Source organism: Convolutriloba macropyga, chromosome 7, assembly GCF_964194025.1.
Source record: "Convolutriloba macropyga chromosome 7, txConMacr16.3, whole genome shotgun sequence".
Taxonomy (NCBI): domain Eukaryota; kingdom Metazoa; phylum Xenacoelomorpha; order Acoela; family Convolutidae; genus Convolutriloba; species Convolutriloba macropyga.
The window spans coordinates 43,973,119-43,997,055 of NC_134474.1; the positions used below are offsets into that span (position 1 = coordinate 43,973,119).

Consider the following 23,937-nt stretch of genomic DNA (forward strand, 5'->3'; position numbering starts at 1 on the left):
TAGCTGAAACGATTTGTTACATTTTCAGTATGACTTTGTGAGCCGCGGTTAACTTCTCGTTTTGCGCATTATAAGATTGTCAAATTGTATAGTTGGATAGCAAGTTGATTTCCCTTACATGAATCAAATTTGGCTTGTTGAGTTTACGTTTTTAATTTTTAAATTGATTTCGCCAAGATAGCAAGCATCTTGCACTTGGAAAACAACCTTCGCAAGTTATTTCTAACCTTGCGAGTTGATTCTAACGTTGCACTTTGTTCCTTTTGCAGTTGCGAGAATTATCCGTGTGATCGGTCAACCGCGAGGCAACATGATGTTGATTGGAATTGGAGGCAGTGGAAGACAGAGCCTCACTCGACTGGCCGCATACATCTGCGACTTTAAGACATTCCAGATAGAGGTCACTAGGACATACAGGAAGACTGAGTGGCGAGATGGTAAATAAATGTGCCTTAGCTTTAATTCTACACATTAAATAAGTTAAGGTAAATTTACCTTAACGGAGTTAAGGTAAACCGTTGATAAGGTAAAGTTTACCTTAACTTTACCTTAACTTGAGTTAATGTAAAAATTGACATTAACTTTGTTAAGGTAAATTTACCTTAAATTACTTTAACTTTCTTTTGTAACGTCTCATATATTAACCCAATGAATTGGAAGAGATATGAATCCGGTGGAATAATTGAGCGACTGCTGATTTTTATTGCTTGCGTCAATGAGGCGCCGATTTAACAATGTCCGTTTCGTGGTCGCGGTTGTACGCACAACAGGTCAGGGTAATGGTAGTTACCTTAGACTTTCAATCCAGAGGTCAGAGTTCAAATCGCGGTGGGACCTAAGCTTTAGAAATGTGCGCCTTTATAGCTGCAAATCTAAATCAAGCCTATTATTAGTCGCATTTTGATTTTTTTAAAGTCTCAAAGAGGGTTTATTTTGATCTAAGATTTTTAAATTTGTGGCGTTGCAGCAAACAAGCTTTAAAATTTAGATCAGCACGTGAAATAACTAGTCGTTAGGTCAATCTGAAAAAGCTCAAAAGCAAAGAGAAAAGCAGCGTTTTTTGTTCTTGTTATAGCTGCGAAGCTGTAAGCTGAGCGAAGCTATATTGCGGTGCTCTTGGTTTTTTTGCAATTCAAAGAATTTGAATTGTATTGGGGCTCTGTCTTTTTTTTTAAGATCTGTTTGCACATTTTCATGATTTTTGAAGTCAAATTGGAGTAGTGATTTTGGTCACGCCGAAACAGGAAGTAGAGCGAAAAGCTAGTGGTTTTGCGGCGTGAAATTTTTTCGCTCTAAATTTAAAGTAGAGTGAGAAAACGGCAATTGAACAAAAATTCGCTTTCTCGCTAGTGGTTTTTGTTCACATGCGGCAATTTCACTTTGATTTTTACTGTTTTTTTTTTCGATTTTTTTGGACCGTTTTTTTTGTAAATGGCTTTTCCAATCCATTCATAGTCCGTTCTAGGTCTAGTTTTCTGTTTATTCAATGAAAATTCTTTGAGTTGTACGTCAGGACTTGTCCTGCTATGTTTTTTTTGTTTCGTCTTCTGACGCTCTTTTTTCGTTTGACATTTGTTCACACAGCAAAGCTGAAAAGGTCAAATTTTCTGAATGACTTCTTCCTCTCACTAACGACATTTGCGCGCCTTACGTCATTTCTCACTCGCTTTAGCAAAAGTTTTTAGATTATTTGCGTGATTAGATTTTGATCATACGTGACTTACCTCACTCAATAAAATGACTTTTGCACCTTAAAACTTAAGTTTAATTTGAATTTGTTTCAGGTCAAAGGAACTCATTTGTGCAGTTAAGGTTCCTAATAAGAGGCTTCTGCGGAATGAATTTTAACAAGCTTTATTAATTTATCGCTGAACGTTTTTTACCTAGTTTTTTGAGCGACGTCGATTTTTTCTTCAAATTAGATCTGTATCTGTTTCTATCTCTATTATATGGCACGCAGGTCTATTCTTTCGCTTAAATGGCACGCAGGTCTATTCTTTCGCAGCTATTCCAGCAATCTGCCGGCTATGTTATTATTCCGAATGCGGAAAAAGGTGTCGAAGAATATTTTCCAAGTGAACAAATTTTTCGTTTACGCGTGGCTTTTTTCAAACTGCTTTTAAAATTTAATTCTATTTTTGGAGGAAGTAGTTTTTAGCACATAATGTTGACAATTGCATATACGTTTGGGATCGTTTTTGACCATTTGAAGCATATGTTAGACCTTTAGTTGCAATTTGAGCCGTTGCTGTCATCCTGCTTTTCTAGACGCTTTTTAATTGGCTTTCTATTCTATCTCAAGTTTTAACAGTTGCCTGGGTGGTTTTCCAGTTGCATTTGGTTTTTGTTGGTTTAGGTAACTTTTTTTTATTTCACTGGTATAAGGTTTCATTTGTTTATATTTTATTTTAATGAATGTTTTTCTTTTTAATAAATAAGGCAAATTTTGGGCCTGTTTTTTGCATTATTTCTCTCAAGCAAAGTTTTTAGCAATTATTTTAGTACTGCTGTCTTTTTATGTAGTTTTTGACTGGGACTGGAACTAATTTTTTGTGTGGCCCTTTTGACCATTATGCCTCTAAAATGGGAGAAACAGTGAACGCCCGGAGGTTATTAAGTGCTCTTAGCGCCTTTCGGCTCAATTGACTTTTAGTATGCGATCCAGCAAAACTATCCAGCAAAGATATATTTATGGTAGGAAGTGCGTGCTTTCTTAGAGTCTAATTCCCCATCCCACCCCCCTCAGCACCCATATCCCTCCACACCTCCCCCACTTCACTACCATCCCTAACGTCAGCCTTAACCCCAACCCCCGCCCCATTTCGCTCCCAGTCACCAACCCGTTGCACCCGTAAACCCGCCGCGCTCACCCCACACTCCGCGCCCGTCAATTAAAAGAAAGTTCGTCTACCTAAACCGTAGCTAGCTAATGTGGAACCCAACCACGCGCCAGGCACGTAGAGCAATTCGCCCTATGTTGTGTTTGAGTTTTTCTGCCTGTACTTTTTTCTTTTTTTTGAGCTTTCTGTTTGCTTTTTAGGTATTTTTGCTTAACATATTTTATGTCTGACCCATTTGACTTATTGTTTTCAAAACGGGGTAAACAGGTAGCACCCAGTGGTCTTTAAGTTCTCTTAGAGCCTTTCAATTCACTAGTCTCTAAGTATGCGATTCACAGAAACTGTTTTGGAGCCTTATATTTATGGTGTGAAGAATGGTTCCAATCCACATCAGCCCCCCTCACTTCACCCCCCATTCCCCACCCCTTCACATCGTTCAGGCCGTAAGAGCCTCGTGCAGCCAAAAACCTCCTCTCGTCGTTGCCCCCCCCCCCCCCCCCCCAATGCACCCCCTCCCCCGCTGCGCTCACTTCACGCCCCTTCAATTAAGCTAAAGCTAGCCTCACTAAACCGTGGCTAGCTACTGACGAAGTCAACCCCGCTTGCGGGTCGTTTGAGAGCAATTCGCCCAATGTTAGTAGGTTATGTTTCATTTTTTCATTTCAAGTGTTGTGTAATAGTTTGAGTCGACACTGATTGAACAATCACTTTTTCACAAGTTTACGAAAAATTGGATCTTCGCTCTTTTTCATTTTACTCGTCCCATCCATAGATATCTCGTTTTACTGTTTAGTCTATTATTAAGTAATGAACTAACCCAAAAGAAGACTATCAACGATCTGTTGATTTTAAGTGTTTTGAGGCTGCACCTTATGAAGAGTTTTTAAGCCACTGTTATCAATTTTTGCTTCTCATTTTTCCCACTTTTCTCGGTTTTTGTTTCCAATTGAATGCTATAATGGGCTGAATTTTTACTTCGGCGTGTAAGTAGTGTTATGTTCTATTTCAAGTTTGACTTCACGTCCAATCCGGAGTCTTCGGTTTGAATTTTGACCTTTTGATGTCAATGAGCAGTCCGATGGGAATAATTTTACCCATGCTGTAGTTGTAAATGGTGCCAAAAGCTGGTAGTTCTAAAGTGACTTTTTAAAGCTGTATTTAATATGGATTGGTATATTGGTCTTTTAAGAATTTTTTTGATTTTTGAGAATTGACCTCTTTCTATTTTGAGTTTATTGAGAATTCTACTGAAAGTAATACACTTTTTTATTGTTCATCTATATATTTTTTCGATTGTCTTAATTGTCATACATACATACATACTTACACATATATATATATATATATATATATATATATACATACATACATACATACATACATACATACATACATACATACATACATACATACATACATACATACATACATACATACATACATACATACATACATACATATATACATACATACATACATACATACATACATACATACATACATACATACATACATACATACATACATACATAAATACATACATACATACATACATACATACATACATACATACATACATACATACATACATACATACATAAATAAATACATACATCATACATACATACATGCCTGCCTGCCTGCCTGCCTGCCTACCTATTTACCTACCTACCTACCTACCTACCTACCTACCTACCTACCTACCTACCTACCTACCTACCTACCTACCTACCTACCTACCTACCTACCTACCTACCTACCTACCTACCTACCTACCTACCTACCTACCTACCTACCTACCTACCTACCTACCTACCTACCTACCTACCTACCTACCTACCTACCTACCTACCTACCTACCTACCTACCTACCTACCTACCTACCTACCTACCTACCTACCTACCTACCTACCTACCTACCTACCTACCTACCTACCTACCTACCTACCTACCTACCTACCTACCTACCTACCTACCTACCTACCTACCTACCTACCTACCTACCTACCTACCTACCTACCTACCTACCTACCTGCCTACCTACCTACCTACATACATACATACATACATACATACATACATACATACATACATACATACATACATATATACATACATACATACATACATACATACATACATACATACATACATACTTACATACATACATACATGCCTGCATGCCTGCCTGCCTGCCTGCATGCCTGCCTACCTACCTACCTACATACATACATACATACCTGCCTGCCCGCCCGCCCGCCCGCCTGCCTGCCTGCCTGCCTACCTACCTACCTACCTACCTACCTACACACATACATACATACATACCTGCCTGCTTGCCTGCCTGCCTACCTACCTACCTACCTACCTACCTACATACATACATACATACATACATACATACATACATACATACATACATACATACATACATACATACATACATAACTGCCTGCCTGCCTGCCTGCCTACCTACCTACCTATATACATACATACATACATACTTATAAATATATATTTAACTTAATTAAGTGATACTATTTGTCTTCTTAAATTGAAAGAATTGTGAAAATTTACCATGTTTTTTGTGTGGTTTTGCTTGTCGATTTGGTGACAAGTTTTGTTGGCATTCTCATAAAGAAAAAAGATTCGAATATAATTGCAGTTTAGCTAATTGTTTTGTGATATTGACACAGCGTGTTTTCTTAACTTATTAGTCGGTTTGTGATTTTTTTGAACTGCGTTTATTGTGCCTTTTGCTTCGTTTTAATTAGTCTGATTAATTATATTTGATTTCTTTATTTGGTGTTTGTTCGTTTTTAATACTGCCTTTTTGAAATGTGCCCTATCTGCTGTTATTTTTTAAGCCTTGTTATGCCTCAGTAAATTTCGAACTATTTACAAACAAATTTATTTGTTTCTCTATTTTTGTTTTTTTTATTTTGACCCGTATTTGTTTCAAAAATTTTGTAAATTTTGTACGTTTTGCACGTATTTGTTGTCTTGTGTCTGGGTATATGAAGTCACTGGATTTCAAACAGGTTTCAACCAACATCTAAGTTTTTTATTGCCTTTTCAGAATCTAATATACGCTTTAATTGACACACAATTTTTTCCGATTGTTCAATTCAATTTTAGTTTTTTTCTTTGTGATTGTTGTCCCCTTAGTGTCTTAGTGGAATAGATCAGTGAACTTCTCTGCTTTAAAACATTATATGATATTGTTGCCTTTGAGAATTATTAAAGATCGATCTTTACAAGTTTTTTTTTAAATTACACCTTTATGTCTTTTATCTTTTTTAATACGTTAGTCGCGCGCAAAATTTGCGTTTGTTTTCTAATGAAAGTTTATTCAACATGCTGTTGTTTTTTACACTAGTTTTTGAAATCTGAGTTTTTTGCCGTATTTTTGTTTGTTTTCTGTTATTGGTTCATTTGTTTTGTTGTCTCACACTGAAAATGACTTCAATTTGAGAAGTTAAGTTCGAATGAGGATGTCTCAATCAAATCATGAGGACTGAGGGCAGCATCTTAGAACAAGGCTCAAGATTGAGTCAAGCTGAGACATCATAGTGCGTTTCTTCTGCTTTCACTTAAAAATCTAAATCAAGAGTGTAAAATTCGAATTGAAATTGAATGGAGGTTACCCAGAATACGGATTGTTATGAACTGTTTCTTGAAAAACATTTGTATTCAAAATTTGTAATTTGTTATAAATGGAGCATAAATTTTGATATCAGAAACTCAAATTCGGAATGGCATTGTTTTTTGTTTGTTCTTTTTCTAACAGTGATTTTGCCATTCTATTGTGCGGCTTGTTTCCGACAGTCTGGTACTATTAAGGCAGACCCGAGATAGGCTCCTTTTACAGCCTTAAGGTATAAAGAGCTAAGGCTATTTATTTCTGCGCGCGAAGTAGGCTTACCTATATCTCTCAGACTAACCGACTCAGTAAAACACTGAAGATAAACTTCTATTATTACGGTGGTAATAAAGTACAGCACCGGAGTCAAGAGTATACACATGGTGTATCTAACTAATAGACTGGTTGGTTATAGTTAGTGAAGTTCTCTCTATATAAAAGAGAATAGTGTCTTCTCAGTCTCTGATTGGATGGAGGTGTACATCCATTATTTCTACTGCTACACTATGTTTTTATTCTTTAAGTTTGGAATTTGATTACATGGATCCTAATTGTTGCCTCATCAAGCGATCAAAGTTACGAATTTGTATTTATATCGTAATTCGACATTAGTTGACAAATAATTTATAGCAAAAAGTGGAGATGCGGGGCATCGATCCCCGTACCTCTCGCATGCTAAGCGAGCGCTCTACCATCTGAGCTACATCCCCTTGGTTGATCTGATTCACTGATGTGGGATTTCCAGCTGTTTTATCTGTTCTCACAGTCTTTTGTACGCCAGTCTTTTAAGTCATGTCTAATTTCCCATACCAGCTCAGAAATATCTTGGCAATGCCATCTGAGCTACAGCCCCTGTGGATATCTCGCGGACCTTTTGAATTGATGATCATCAAACGCTGTACAGTCTGGTTGCAAAATATGTGACATTGCATGGTAAATCATTGTGTGTTACTATCGGGTGCTATTATTAACTCGTTATATGGGGGAGTGTTTAGTGGTAGTAGTGGATAATGGACTGGTGACAAAAAGTCCACTGATGACTTCCGAAGTGGCTATCACGGTTTGTTACATCCATTCTCTCCCTGGATCCTTGATACTCTCACGTTGTCTATTGTTTACTTCAAGAGTTTTATGAATAAAAGTGTGTGCCCATTTTTAGATGAATGAACCAGATAATCTTCCTTTGAATGTTGGAATAAAATAATCAATTTTATGAAAATTATTTTACTCTATGTATGAGAAGAATTAGGTCCCACCGAGATTTGAACTCGGATCTTTGGATTCAGAGTCCAAGGTGCTAACCGTTACACCATGGGACCATAGAATAGCTAGCGTGGGAATCTTCGAATATAATTTGCCTCATTGGTTGATTTTAGTTGAAGCACGCTCATGTAATTTTTTGCTGCCGAAAGTCTGCATAGCCAGAAATTCCTATATACATAGCCAGAAGTTAACTTTCATGAACTTTCGGCTTTTCAAATATTAACGTTGAGTTGTGGTTTAGAAGTAGGTTACGCGACTTACGTGCTTGAAGTCAATGAGAACTTCTGCTCTCTATCGAGAACTGCATAGCCAAATTTTGGAAGTGACTTCTGCTCAGTTACTGAAAACTTTTTTAAAACAGGAAACTTGTTAGTTTGAGAATGCTGAAAGTTTGTAGTAGTCAACTTTTGTTCATCTATATAGGAGGTTCTGGCATTTTGCTTTCGGAACTTTGTAACGGGCACACGCGTGTTTTAGGCAAGGTTATGTGACTCTGTAGAAGTCACTTCGAAATCTACTAAAACATTTCTAACAGCTAAGTGCTTCTCGATAAATGCTAGAACTTCTTAGTGACTTTGAGCAGAGTCACCTAAGTTTTTGCTTAAATTTCAAATGCTTGGTGTTTTGTTTTGTTGTTTTTTAAATATATAACCGAAAACAGGGCGTTTTTCATAAATTTTGATTTATTTTTTTGTTTGGTAGACATTTGGGTGATTCTACAGCCTGACAAAAATTTGCAGATCAAAATCTTTGTCTTCAGTTGCACAGTGGTGTTCTAGACGCACTAGTCTGCGCGCGAGGGTGTTCCAGACTAAAAATTTCAATTTTTGAAGCTAGAGTTGATTTAATGAAGACTATTGTTTTAATGAAGTCTTTTCGGCAAAACGGAATCGTTTGAACTTTAGAAATGGTTTACAAGAATCTCTCGTCAGCAGAGTCCTTAAAAGCTTTTTTCAAAGGTATGTCAGAAAAGCTATCAACACAAGAAATAAAACCTTTGTTTTAGTGAACATCTGCTTTTTATGTTAACTATGAAAATAAACTGTTATCTTTGCCAAAGAAATCAACAAGTTTCGACATGCAATGATATTGCATTACATTTGAATTTGCATTGTATCTTCGGTTTTTTTCAATTTTGGGTCTGCTTGATAAAAATTTGGTCTTTGAGCAGTTTTGAAAGTGGATAAACCTAATACATTGAACTGAACAATTAAGTAAACAAAGTTACCACAAACCATTTGTCTAACAGTATCACTCCCATTGCATTTTTAAACGTATTTAAACGATATTTCAGTTCAATGAAGGAAAGAATTGTAATTGCGGTCACTGCTTATGGGTTGTCGAGCATGAAGACTCAGACTCAAATGAAACTTATAAAATATTCACTATCTATTAATAGAATGAACTCAATTCTGATTGGACAATAATGTACATAAAAAGTATAAATAAGAAAAGCATAACAGGAATTATTCATTCATTCTTCAATTGATTCTTGTGAAACTTAGTGCTATTTGCCATCCTCAGAACTTGTGAAATTTTCACATCTTAGCAGAATACCGGACGCTTGCGAACCTAAACCCTTAAAAAATATTTGAAAAGGAAACATAAAAACTGCACACGGAAACTAAGTATTAGTAGGAAACTCCTATTAGAATCGCTCTGCAGAGAGTTACCATATGGTGACAGAGATCAAGAGCGTCATTCTGCAACACTAAGGAAGCGGAATCACAGAAAAATTATCACAGCTGAAGCTTCACAAAAAAACAGTTATCTCAAAATTCATGTTTATCTCAAACTAATGTTTATTCTTTTGGGAAACTTATCACTCAAAAACAAGCAAATTCTGGATGCCGTGTTACAACTCCCCGACGTCAAAATTGTTCCACCGATCTCCAAGAGGTACGGAATCTTCATCATCAAAACTTACTCATATTCACCAAAACTTAAACTCCGAGAAAGTGACATGCACGAACTTAGAAGCTCTATAGAAGCTAATACAGAAAAAACCAGCTTTATCACCTCACACAAACCAATACTCCAGACCTGCAAACTTTGTCGATTGAAATCAAACGGACAAGATCCACAGGAGAATTGTTCCTTTCACTCATAAAATACTACAACAGATATGGCCGTGCCGCACCCACCACACGTATCGCTCAAACATTTTGCCGGGCTACCCAACGAAAACTGGGACCAGTTTGAAGGTCTTTTGAGAGCAAGCATAGCAGTTGCCAGGATTCTGGCGGATCATAACCAAAAAGCCCGATACCTACATTTACACCTCGATGGAAACGCATTAAACTATTATCTACGCTTACCAGAAAGCACACGAAACGCCCTTGATGACGCATTAGAACAGTTACGCAACCGCTACTCAGGACCAGACCAACGGCGTAATTTTGAGTTAGGTTTACAGAGGAGAAAATTTGATCCTGTGAAGGAGCAACCAGACGATTTTCTTACTGACTTACAGCGGCTTGCCAACTTAGCAATAGTCGATGATGCTGGTGCCGGGATTGACCGCAATGACGAGCGGACAAGAAGAATCCGAGAACAATTTATACAGGGGATGCCCTTCAAATACAAAAAAGTTCTTCTCAGAGAATTGGACAATGTCGGAGTAAACGACTTATGCTCCATAGTCAAAAGACGACTTCGAATAGACCAATTAAACCCATAGCCAGTACACACCACGGCCTTCAACTCACTAACAAGCTCCCAAAACTCTTCTTTTGATCAAGCGGTCGAAAATATAATGGCAGCAGGAATAGCTTCAATTCAGGCATCAGTCTCACAAACAACGCCACCAAGATGGCCGAACACCACCCAAAATAAATTTAACAAGCCTTTCACAAACTACAACAGAAATAACACAGCATACAGAACGCCAAATCAAAATAGAAGCTTCTCAGGCTATCAAAACCGCCCTTTCTATCGAGGTAGAGGAAGAGATACAAACGCGATAAGCCGATACAACAACCAAAGTCAACAAAACAACCAGCGACAACGATCTCCCACACCAATGCGAACTTTGCAGGATATGCGCAAGCAACGAGCATACCGCACGTGATTGCACTCAGAGGCAACCACCTTATCGCGACCCCACAATGCCATTCAACCAACAGCAAAAAAATTGAACAATTTGCATGCTTTTCTACAGAATATTTCGTTTTGTACAATTAGTTATAACGAAAACATTTTCCTGATTCCCATTCAATTAGGCTCAATTACAATGAAAGCCATAGCTGACACTGGAGCATTTAGTAGCGCTGTCACAAAAACATTTTGATAAAATCTACAATCATCTAACGCAAAGACCCATAAAAAGGCACCACCGGAAATTACCGTCTCCACAGCGTTTATGCATCAGTCTCAAATCTTATTCACGACAAATCTAACATTCAAAATTGACCATTTAGAGCTCACAGAGGACTTTATGGTTTTTGAGAAACTCTCCGGCATACTACTTTCGGCATTCCCTTTTTTCGACAAAAACGAAATAACAATTGACGCCGACAACCGCTATCTACATTTCCCTGATTTTACATTTCAGCTGAATTTGATGCAGACTGCGGGCTCAAAAACATCAAAACGATTCAATAATAAGCGTAAAATTTATCTAAAAAAACCACTCGAGTTATAATTAACCTCGGCGAACAGAAAATGATTGAACTCATGCCCTATCAACCATTAGAAGCAGATCTCCAAATTGGAATATTAGAGCCTACCACAAAACTCGGAAACATAGGAGTCTGCCTTACGAGTACGATAGACAAAATGCTAAAGGACAAAGCAATTCAACTAATGGCTATCAACACAACGGATGTACCCATCACAATCGAAAGGAACACATTACCCGCAACCTTCACTATAATCACACCCGAACAAGCTCGTTATCGTATCCCATTAGAGCCCAAGTTGCTGGAAACCAAAATCTCTGAAAACCAAGACAACAAAAACCATATCGAAACACATAGAGAAAGTAGCGAAGGGGCAGCTAAATCACATCACAATTAACCACAACGCAAAATACTGGTTTCCAACCCCAGAGACAACTCAAGATCCATCTAAACTGAGAGGACTAGAAAAACGAATTTATGAAGAACTCATTCGCTTCAAGAAGAGAGAGTCCATTCGACCACTGGATAACGTAGAGGATCGAAAAACATTTTTGGACTCCTTTAATTGGCATGGAAGTGTACTAACAGACGACGAAAAGAAAAACTTAGAAAATCTCTTTTTAGAATTCAACGACATCTTTACAAGACATCGCCTTGTTATTGGCCACACCTCAAAATTCTCAGTAAAACTAACGCCTGATACTGATAGACCATCTTGCTCAAAAAACCAAAGAGTCTTATCCATCTCAAAGACGATCTCTTGGTCGAACTCGCTTTATTGCAATACTACGGAGTGATTACAACGTTGCCATTCAGTAGATATTCATCACCAATCTTCTCAAAAAGAAAACCGAATGGAAAACTACGAATATTATTAGATCTGCGAAAAATCAACCACCTGATTCGAAATGACTATAACAACAACAATTTCCCGATAGCCACACTGGCTGACGCAGGAAGCCATCTTGCAGGCAAAAAGCTTTTTTGCAAAATGGACGGAAGGCACGGATACTACTCCGTGCCAATGGCCGACGAGCAATCTGTTCAACTGCTCGTTTTCAATTTTGCATCGCGAACTTACGCATTTAAAAGATTAGCACAAGGACTGAGCAGAAGTGTCAGCGCATTCAGCTCATTCATGCGACAGAATCTTGACCCCGTAATTACCGCTAACAAATGTTTTCAATGCGTAGACGATATTGGAGTAGGTGCTCATGATCTCCCAGATATGCTGGAAAAACTTTCAGCAGTCTTTACGTGCATCAGAGAATCAGGAATGAAGCTCGCTACAGATAAATGCGCCTTTGTTTTGAAGGAAATTCAGTTCTTGGGGAACACGATAACTTCAGAGGGTTTGACCCCCCTCAAACAGAAAATCGCGACGTTTCTCAGAACATTTAAGATGCCGAAAAATGTTAAGCAAACAAAAAGAATGATCGGTTTTTTCAATTTTTACAAAGCCTTCATACCAGAGCTAGGAGAAAAGCTGCTTCCTTTTTATTGATTACTTAAGAAAGAAACAGACTTTGAAGTAAACGAGGAGCACAACATTATGTTAAAGAAACTGACACAAGATATACAATCAGCCTGTGAAATATCACTGAGCCTACCGATGACCAATAGACAATATGTCATTATGACCGATGCATCATTCTATGCTGCCGGATTTGTATTACTGATCGAGGATTACACACAAACGGCAAACGGAACGTCTGAACACAAAATTTATGCACCGGTAAGTGTCGGTTCACGTATTTTCAAACCGAATCAACTCAAGATGTCAATCTACGCGAAAGAATTTCTTGCCGTTCATTTTGCCCTTGATGTTTGCAAACACCTTTTGGGGATGCGAGAAACCAGTACTAGTCCTAACAGACAACAGAGCTGTCACCAGATTCTTTCAAACAAAGATCATTCCACTAACGCTGTGGAACGCATTAGATCACGTCTTGAGTTTTGACATAATACTAGGACATATCCCTGGAAAAGCCAATCTAGCGGCAGATTAACTTTCCAGGATACACATAACTCCGAAGGAAAAACTTACACTTCGCATCAACTCGAAGATACCAATCAGTGAAGTCCAAATTGACACTACCGCCGAAGCCCCGGACAACTCAATTAATACACTCCTGCGCGTAACATCCAAGGAAAATACTAGGAAACATTATCAGACAGTCAACGAAACAGATCAAACAGAAATAAATGAAGAGGTTCATATTCAACAAATAAAACCGGCACAACTCCAGACAATCCACGAACACAACCCAATGGATGACTTTGATACAACCGGACACCGGCCATCAAATCTAAGAGCCGAACAACAAAAAGACTCAGACATCAAAAGAGTTATCATTTTGGTTCGAAAGAGGTCCACTGACAACTGGCCAATATCTCTCAAGACTTAAAAAGTACCTGAAACAATACCCAAGACTCGCTATGTTTGACGGAGTGCTACACAGAAAGTTCTACAATCATACAGGAAACAGCTTTATCAAACAATACTGTGTTCCAATTCAATTGCGAAAAGAAGTACTTTTCCGCATCCACAACAGTGTCTGGAGCGGACATAAAGGTGTGTCGCGTACCATAGCCGAATTTCGAAAACGGTTCTATTTCCCCAATTTCACCGAAACACTAACTGACTACATCAGAAACTGCGTGACTTCTTTACAAACGAAACCTAGTCCCACAGCAGCTCTGAGACCACCTCTACAACCAATGTCTTTCTTACAGAATTTTCCTGCAGATGTACTCCTCATCGACCTTGTCGTACAAATGCACCCTTCACCGTACACCTTCATATTATCTGGGATAGATGTCTTCTCGAAATACTTATTCGCAATACCTCTGATGAAAGGTGACGCCGACATTGTAGCCCGAGCGCTTACTTCCTGAAACATTCATACATACCATCACAGATAATCTGCGATCTAGGGACAGCTTTTACGTCACATTTAATGAGCGAACTCGCCACAATTCTTGAGATCAGACTCAAACACTGCACATTGAAGCATGCACAAACAATTGGATTACTCGAAAGAAACCACGCCCCACTCAAACAAATTTTGCGAATCAATGAAAACCAAGCATCTTCAGACTGGCATAGATATGTTGATATCGCAGTATTCATACACAACACTACCTACGCTTCAGCACTAGGGTGTACGCCATCAGACGTATTTCACGGACGCACACCAGTCAACCCACTCGACCTACGCTTTCAAAACACACAACTTTGACAACATAAGCCAAAAGCGGAATGCAAAGGAAATCCAGGATAAAACAACTGGGATATTCGCTTCCGTGAAAGAAAACCTTATCCATTCATACCTCAAATACAAGAATTACTACGACAGGAAAGCTAATGCATCTCCTCTGAAAGAGCAAACTTATTACCTCATTTTGGACCCAAAATGTACAACACAAATCACAACTATGAACAAACAACAGAGCAGATGGATTCCTATGTACCGAGTGGAAAAGAGACTCACAAATGCCAACTACATTGTGCGGAAAGTTAACACAAACTATACACAATGTGTACACAGAATGCGATTGCGACCAATAAAACCACAATATGAACTCGAAGACTTAGAATCAATCGACCCTCGAAGTTTTGAAGCCGATCCCACAGTCCCAGAAGAGGAACGAGAACCTCAGTTTTTTGATAACCAGATCGAGAATCACATCAACCAAGAAGCAATGACTCTACCCAGAACAGTCCCAGAAACCAGATCAATCACTTTCGATCAAAATGTACAAACAGAGAGTTTCGCAGCACAAGAACCGCCAACAAACCATCAACAAATACAACAGGAACCTATATACGATGAAAATACATTCTTTTTGTAAGGCTCAGTCCCGTCTGACGAAAGAGAAACACCAGAAACAATAGATGTGGGAGACTACGTCTTTTCTGCAAACAGTAAATTCCCTCAAACAGACGCCCGATTTGGCTTACAACGGCCCTAGAACCTGAGACGCGGCGACCACCTTGCACTGGCAAGAGAGCACTCAGTATATAACAGCTTACAAGTCTCCGAAGAATATCCGCAAGTGAAAGTGATAACTTACTTCCCACTCAGTCATTACCCTAACCCTGACCTCTCCATTGCTTTTAGCGATGCGGACAATAGTGATACAGAAACTAGCACCAGTGACCCCGAGTCATCGCTTGAGTTCTATTTCTCAATAGCCTCGGGAAACATCGATGATACCTTCAATTCTGCGGAAACCAACACTTCAATGCCCCAAAACAATGATACAACTGAACAAACATCAGGAACCGAAGATGGAAACAACTTGCTTGAGACAGACTCTCTACGAAATCCAGCAAACGAATCGGCAGTAACCAACTCCCAAGAAAATAACGAGGTAGCATCGTACGACGATCCAATAATCGAAACAACAGAAACTGACTCAGACCTTAATTTCCAAGGTCCTCGGCATTCATCGCCATTAAGGCATAGGGTACCTCCCAGAGAATTAAAAGACCTAGGTGCAATTTTACCAAACAGAAGGCGGGTCATTCCACTAACTCTTCATAGGCAGCAAATTGACGGTAATCTTCATCAAACTCTGGACTACGCAACGGATACAGAAGATTCTTTACTGTGACGTCATTACTTTACTGCTCCCTTCTTATTGGCTATTTGCTCGCCCAATGACAATCGTTTGTATTCACTATATATACCACAAAAATAACTAGTAAAATCATTCTTCAACTTTACTCACTTCGAAATCAGCAGCATTCTCAACTCGGAAAAAAAACAACGCCACTCATTAATCATGTTCAACTACCTTCCACAACAAGCTATAGCCTGCTTCGTACTTCACTCACTGACAAATATTCAAACCACCTCAAGTAACCAGCCGGCAGTGGCAACTACAGATGGTGTACTTTTTAACTTACATCAAAATATTCTCTTAACAAAAAAATTTGTAAAGACAGAAATCCTAGTACCTTACCCAGTCTGCAATAAAACAGTAGAGTCAAAACATACAAATCTCACTCGAGAACTGGCAAGTATGTGGACTTCAAAGAATTATGGTTGCCCACCCAATTATACCAACATCACCGAATCAACATCTGGCTTACAATGGATCGTGAAGGAAGTCAAGAATGACTTCCGATACTTTCCGATTTTTGATTTAAAAGTCACAGTTCGAGTTGGGAATGTCACAACCATTAAGCTATGATTGCGGGAACATAATGCTATATAAACCGACTGATTCGTAACAAATCTTGCCGCCAATTGAAACATTGATTAATACTTCTCTCTCTCACATCAATACACAACTTATCAGGTTACTGTGCCCAGCCAAACGCACAGCTGCACACAAAAATTTTTCTGCAAGGCGGCCAAACAAAAACAGACAAAACAGCAAAGGGACAAGACACTGCCAAAGATACCAGAAAGGGCCAAAGAGACGAAAAGCCAAAACGAGAGAGCAAAGGAGAGCCCAAAAAGAGAGCAAAAAACAAAGCCAAAAAGAGAGAGCAAAAAGAGAGAGAGCAAAGAGTCCGAAAAGAGTAGCTAGCAAGGATCAACAGGGTGAAGTTCCAGACCCTAGTTTCGAAGGAGTCTGTTTGAGTGCCGGCAAAGTGCCAAACCAAGATTGAAAACATTAATTGTTCTAAATTTGTAAAAAGTTACTTTCCTAAAAGGTAGCTTATTGGTTGTGACGCGCGTGCATTTCCGGATACCGTTCGGACATTTTTTTGAAAAAGCGCAACCTAATCGAACACCGTTCAATTTTTGAAAAAGCGCTGATTTGCTGAACATCGTTCAGATTTTGATTTTAAAACATTGTAATAAACCTGTAGAGCAGCGCAAAACTTAAACATTCTACAAATATGGTTGAACTTGATTGAAAAGTGATAATAACTTTGGAGAAATAATCATGCTAATAAGGGGCGATACATGTAGAGACTGCCCTTGAGTCTGTGAAGTTATTGCAATCTGGGTTCCGCTAAGGATAACACCCGACCTAGAGGATCCTTTTACAGTCGAACCTTGTAAGGACGTGGCCTGGCCGTTTCTCAGTGACCAGTAATGACATAGACAAGAGGGTAGTGTGTGCATGTAGGACCTTTTGTTTGCTGACCTTTTAATCCTAGTTCTCCAAAGAGTTGGTTTTTCTATGAAAGTAACGAGTGAAAAAAGTGTTGAATTGATAAATTGATTAGAGAGACTAATTTTTGCTTTGAATTGATAGACTGGCTAGACAAGAGATGAGTGATAAGAACGAACGTGTCCGATTCAGCGGGAAAGAAGAAGACTTTTTGTACTTTTCGGAGCAATTTGAAGCTCGCATTTTTGTCCTTAAGTTGTACAAGGTACTTGATGGTAGTAGTACATTTGAAGATTATGTCCCATCTACACGCCCTAACGCTTCACGAGCCGAAAAAGACGCAGCTATAGATAAAGGGAGAGAAATTTTTAAAGAAAAACAAATGCAAATTTGGTATGAGCTTGTCTCGGCGCTAGACAAGCAGTCAGTTCTTTATCTTAGGCCATATAAAGGAGACGGGGCTCAAGCATGGGATGTGTTAACTAAGAGATTCCGTAGCTTTGAGAGACCTAGATTACAAAAGTTAGTAAGCGAACTCACTAGCCTTGTTAAAAGAGACGACGAAAGTCTAATCGAGTATATAACAAGAGCAGAGGAACTACAATTTAACCTTAACCAAGTCAACGAGGGTTTGAGTGAAAAAATGTTTACATCAATTCTACTGAAAGGTCTGCCGAACGAATTTGATAATTTTGTCACACTTGTTAAGTACGGTAGTGAGGATAAATCACTTGATGAGTTGAAGCGAGATCTGATCAACTTTGACACTGAGCGAAGAATAGAGAGTGATAGGAAAAACACAAGTGAAAGTGTCTTCCTAACAAAGCACAAGAGGTGCCATAACTGTAACAAGTTTGGACATATCGCAAAATTCTGTCGCTCAAATAATAAGCCTCATAACCCACAGCCTAATACCAGCAAAGTAATTCAATGCTACAATTGCAATAAGTTTGGACACAAAGCTACAGAGTGTAGGAATAAAAAGTTTGAGAGTCATGCCAGGCGAAGCGTTAGAAATGAGAAACAGAACTTAGCAAAAGATGAAGAATACTTCAGTTTCTTTTTATGCCCAGTTGATGATGAGGGAGTAGGACTAGTGCTAGATTCGGGGGCAACAAGTCACATGATGAACAACAGGGAAATGTTTATCGATTTCGATGACAGTTTCTCGGGCAAAGTACTGAACGCAAACAAAACGGAGTCTGAAATTTGTGGCCGAGGTACAGTTGCATTTTTAGTTAAGGATAGTAATCAGGTTAATAGAAAAATTATCTTAGAGAACGCCTTGTTTATACCTGAAAACTCACACAGTCTAGTGTCAATTAGTAAACTTAGAGAAGCAGGAGCTGAAGTTTTGATAGGACCAGAACTAAGCATAATTGACAAAAGCGGTCTAGAGTACCCATTTAGGCAGGAGAAAAATTTGTTCATTTGGGACTTTAGAGAGATTGATAAAACTTGCAAAGAAAATTGCCTACTGTCCAGTAGCTTAAAAATGTGGCACAAAAGATTGGGTCATAACAATTTTACGGACCTTAGCAAACTAGTTGAACACGTTGAAGGAATGCGTATCAGCGACAGTTCGGTAGATGTATGTGAGATTTGTGAGTTGAATAAGGCTAAGAAACAACCAATAGCAAAAGATTGCACAACAAGAGCACAAGCAGTGTTGGACATTGTGCACACAGACATCTTAGGGCCTATTACCCCCGAGGCTGTAGATGGCCACAAGTACGCGATAGGATTTGTTGATAGCTTCAGTAGATATTGTAGGGTTTACTTTATGAAGTCAAGGGACGAGACTCTAGAGAAATTTCAACAATTTTGTGCAGATGTAGGCCAACCTTTAACTTTAGTATCAGACGGTGCAAAAGAGTACATATCTAGCGACTTTAAAAAGTTTGCCCGGCTAAAAGGAATCAGGCTTGAGAATTCTGCGGCGTACACGCCACAAGAAAATGGTAAAATTGAAAAACTTTGGGACGTCACTGTAGGAACTGCTAGATGTTTAGGAGATCAGGCTTCTTTAGAGAAAAAGTATTGGACTTATTCGCTCAACATGGCGTTCTATTTGAAAAATTTTAGCTATCATTCGGCAATAAAGAAAACCCCTCATGAAGCCATGTATGGTGAGAAACCAAATCTTAGTTTCATGAAAGTATTCGGTTGTGTAGCTTACCCTTTCATAGAGAAACAGTTCAGAAATAAAATAGACAGAAAAGCAAAAAAAGGAATTTTCTTAGGTCATGCACTCGATAGTAGATCTTTTTTGATAGGAATAGAAAACGATCGCGGTGAGCTTAAGGTTCAAAAAACAAGGAATGCAAGGTTCGACGAGAACAACTTTTACTTCGGAGTGAATGAACAGGCAAATCTAGAACATGAGGTAAACAAAGAGATGAGTGAAATAGTTTTTTTAAGTGAAATTGTTGATCAAAATTTGTTACCTAAAAACGCAAAAGAGGCGCTCAAGAATGACAACTGGAGAAAGGCAATGCAGGACGAATATAACTCACTGAGCGAAAACAAAGTTTGGGATCTAGTTGAGGATAATGGAGAAAAAGTAGTGGGTAGTAGATGGCATTTTGGAGTTAAATATGGTCCGACGGGGGAGATAAGTAGATTCAAAGCAAGGTTCGTGGCCAAAGGTTACAGTCAAGTCTTAGGGAAGGATTTTCATGAGACATACTCACCAACAACTAGGTTGTCAACAATTCGTTTAATTGTGAGCTTGTCTGTTCAAAAAGGGTCGAAAATAAGACAAATGGATATAAAAACGGCATATCTTAATGCACCTATAGCTGAAGAAATTTACATGAAACAACCAGAAGGTTTTGAACAATTAGACAACAAAGGAAAACCTCTTATTTGTTTAATGAAGAAAAGTCTTTACGGTCTTAAGCAGTCAGGAAGGAATTGGTATCAGACATTTAGGAACTTTTTGGTAGCTAAAGGTTTTGAATCCTCGGTTTATGATAATTGTTTGTTCATAAAGAAAAGTGAAAGACAACTTCAAGGCGCAGTTTGTTTGTGGGTAGATGATATAATAAGCTGTGAATTTCAGGAAAACTTCTCGTCTTGGTTTGAGAGTGAGCTGTCTAAGGAGTTCAAAATAAGTGATTGTAGGGATCTTTGTTGGTTTCTTGGAATGAAAATTGTGAAAAAGGAAAATTCAATTGAAATCAACCAAGAACAGTATATTGAAAAGTTGTTAGAGAGATTTGGACTAGAAAATTGCAAATCAGTAGAAACACCACTTGCAGAAATAAAACTTACAAAAGAAGACTGCCCTCAGGAGGGGAGTGAAGAGCAAGAGCGCATGAAAAGTTTTGATTATAGAAATTTAGTGGGTTGCTTGAATTATTTAGCTTGCTCAAGTAGACCAGACATTGCTTTTGCTGCAAATTTTTTAAGTTCTTTTGTTGAGAACCCAGGGGAAAAGCACTGGAAAGCCGGAAAAAGAGTTTTGAGATACCTCAAAGGTTCCAAGTCAAAGAGTTTAGTTTTTAGGAGGGGAGACAAGTTAACCTTAGAGTCTTTCTCCGATGCTGATTGGGCGGGAAATTTAGACCATAGGAAAAGCACTTCAGGATATTGTTTCAAACTTAGTAGTACCTCAGCCGTTGTGAGCTGGTCAACAAAGGTTCAAAGATGTGTTGCAACATCAACGGCAGAAGCCGAAATGAATTCCTTAGTAGAGGCAACAAAGGAGGCCATTCACTTGAGAGATCTGCTTCAGGACTTAAGCGTTGAGGTGCAAAAACCTATTGAGATTTTCGTTGACAACCAGGCATGCATAGCGCTCAGCAAGCAGTCCACTCACTATGGAAAAACAAAACACTTTGCACTTAAACTTCATTTCATAAGGGAGCTTGTAGAAAGGGGAGAGCTGGAATTGAAATACTTTCAAACTGACCTCATGATCGCAGATGTCCTCACCAAGGGGTTAGGTAAAACAAAACACGCTAGGTTTTGCGCGGCTCTCTTAGGTGACACCCAACCCGAAAGGAGGGGTGAAGGAAGTCAAGAATGACTTCCGATACTTTCCGATTTTTGATTTAAAAGTCACAGTTCGAGTTGGGAATGTCACAACCATTAAGCTATGATTGCGGGAACATAATGCTATATAAACCGACTGATTCGTAACAAATCTTGCCGCCAATTGAAACATTGATTAATACTTCTCTCTCTCACATCAATACACAACTTATCAGATCGCAAAACAAGCTATCATGGAAAACGAACTCGCTCAGCAGGATATCGAATCCTTAAAAATAGAAATGTCAAAACTCCTCCGCTCACACGCCGCAACGGACACAACTTTTTCTCGCAAACCAAGGGCTGCAGCCGCTGCAGTTCTGTGAGTTGGCATTGGTGCAGGAGACAAACTTCTGTGCTTTATCAAATCGGTATTTGGCGGATGCGACAAACGGGTAAAACGAAACCAAGAAAACATCAGACAAGCCATGGCTCACCTCAAATACCTGACAGAGCACGTCGAACAATTAACAACTTCACAGAATGAAAATTCTTTGTGGTGTCGGGAGAACTTAAAGCAATAAAAGAGGCGCAGGACGAGATAATTAAAACCCAAAACAGGAACTGGGAGCTAGCAGAGGGGCAGTTCACTGCGCTCCGTCAAAATGTCCACCATATGAGAAACTGCCTACAATACCTTTACATACGCGAACAAATAAACCAACACAGTCTTGTCCTAAGCAATATCTCTCAGACAATTCTGGCGAGCATTAAAACCTACAGAGCAGCTCTGTACACCTTTAGAAATAATGTTCTGAATTCACTAACACCACTCATGAACCAGCTATTACTTATGTTGCTGGTACCTCGTCAGCAGCTCCATGAAATTGTTACAATGGTACACTTACAACAAAATGGGCTACAGGACCGATTGTCACTTGCCGTACCAATTCAAGACATTCTCTCGTACTATGAGACAAAATTGGTCACACAAGTTGAGGCAATTGAATCAGGTCTGATCCTGACACTGGCCATACCGATGACATCAAAGAGCACAGTTATGAATGTGCTTCATGCCATTCCTATCCCCATGCCAGACGGGGATACAGGCAAAGCACTAGCTTGGCGTCTAGAAGCCAAATACATGGCCGTCTCGGACGACGGAGAAGAACTCGCGTTTATCGATGACAAAGAGCTCGAAAATTGTATTGGGTCCCAAAAATATGCAATATGCACAAAAGCCATGCCTGCAGAGCAGACTTATCAGTCTTGCATGGCTACACTTCTATACCACGACGACGAGCTACTTGCATTGCAACGCTGTCAATTAGATGTAATCGAATTGCCATTGACTGAAAAGGCTCGCACTCTCGGTTTCGGTGGTTGGTTATTTACGTCGGCAAGCGACGACTACACACTCATCGAGGGCGCAGAGAATGGCAGCAATCCCTTAGCAAGGATCGAGCATCCTGAATGCAGAGTTTGCATCATTACACTGGGATGCGGAAAACAATTACGTGGACCAAACATTCATTTACGATCAGATCTTACAGCTTGCGATTCGGTACCGGCAATAAGACTTGACTTCCAACTACCAGATCCAATCAGTACCATTTTTAACCTGCTACCACCTCTTGAGGATTTACCAAGTTTCTCATCAAGATCAGAAGCACAAATCCAAATTCTACACCAAATACAGCCTCAATTTCAACAAATTGATTCCAGAAAAACTAACACACAGACGATTAAAAAAATTGCACAACCAATACTGGAGAAGATTCAAGCACTGAAACCAAAGCTTGAGAACAGACTGAAAGAATACATTCCATGGCAGATGTCATTATTATTTGGATTCCTTTCATTCTTGATAAGTGTTTTCCTGCATCTTACATATTCACATTTTCTACACAAATGGGCAAAACTGCATCGCAGGTTCCCCTTCCGAATAACACACGAAGCGCGGAAGATAAAAACAAAGCCAGTACAAGTAGTTGCAATAAATGACTAAGAATATCTACAAGAGCGTCCTGAACATCCACTACACAAATGTTCACTTGTTTTACCATTAGAAATAAAAAACGAATTCGACACCCAGCAGGATGCCGACAGCACAAGAGTACGCACGCCCTACACTTTTTTGAGAGATTACATCAGACGCCTCAAAAGATTGTAGGAGCCCACTTTAACAATCGAACATGCTAATAGACCTCCACCACTAACTGCACAGCCAATTTATACTCAAATACCAGACCATACGCAACCAAAACTGCCCACCCATTACGGAGCATACCCGCTTCGAACCATGAACACCGGAAGTGTCTAAACAAAAAAAATTCATTTAAAAAAGGAAAAAAAAATTTTTCCAAAAATTTGAGAAGCAGAAACGCCTAAGTCCAAAAATTTTCCCTTGGGAAGACTAATTTTGAAATAAAATTGCAAGTGTCGAAAAAAATTTTCAAGTGCGATATCTCGAAAACTAGAAGAGCTACGACCCTCAAACTCTCAGCCCAAAATT

At 39.1% G+C, this 23,937-nt stretch overlaps 3 protein-coding genes and 2 non-coding genes across 8 annotated transcripts in view; 2 read left to right on the top strand and 3 right to left on the bottom strand.

Moving 5' to 3' along the window:
* Positions 1 to 23,937, bottom strand: part of LOC142342900 (peptidyl-prolyl cis-trans isomerase NIMA-interacting 1-like) — a 389,227-nt gene that overhangs the window by 363,590 nt on the left and 1,700 nt on the right. The window lies entirely within an intron of this gene.
* The window catches only part of LOC142342901 (dynein axonemal heavy chain 2-like), a 270,510-nt gene that overhangs the window by 73,204 nt on the left and 173,369 nt on the right, over positions 1 to 23,937 (top strand). Inside the window, exon 29 of the mRNA XM_075394558.1 lies at positions 270 to 437. Coding sequence (XP_075250673.1) covers positions 270 to 437 — 168 coding nt within the window. The remainder of the gene's footprint in view (positions 1 to 269; positions 438 to 23,937) is intronic.
* Positions 1 to 23,937, top strand: part of LOC142342898 (arrestin red cell-like) — a 553,550-nt gene that overhangs the window by 13,361 nt on the left and 516,252 nt on the right. The window lies entirely within an intron of this gene.
* Positions 7,121 to 7,193, bottom strand: Trnaa-agc (transfer RNA alanine (anticodon AGC)). The gene has a single exon. It is a non-coding gene; the product is annotated as a tRNA-Ala (tRNA).
* Trnaq-cug (transfer RNA glutamine (anticodon CUG)) lies at positions 7,731 to 7,802 on the bottom strand. The gene has a single exon. It is a non-coding gene; the product is annotated as a tRNA-Gln (tRNA).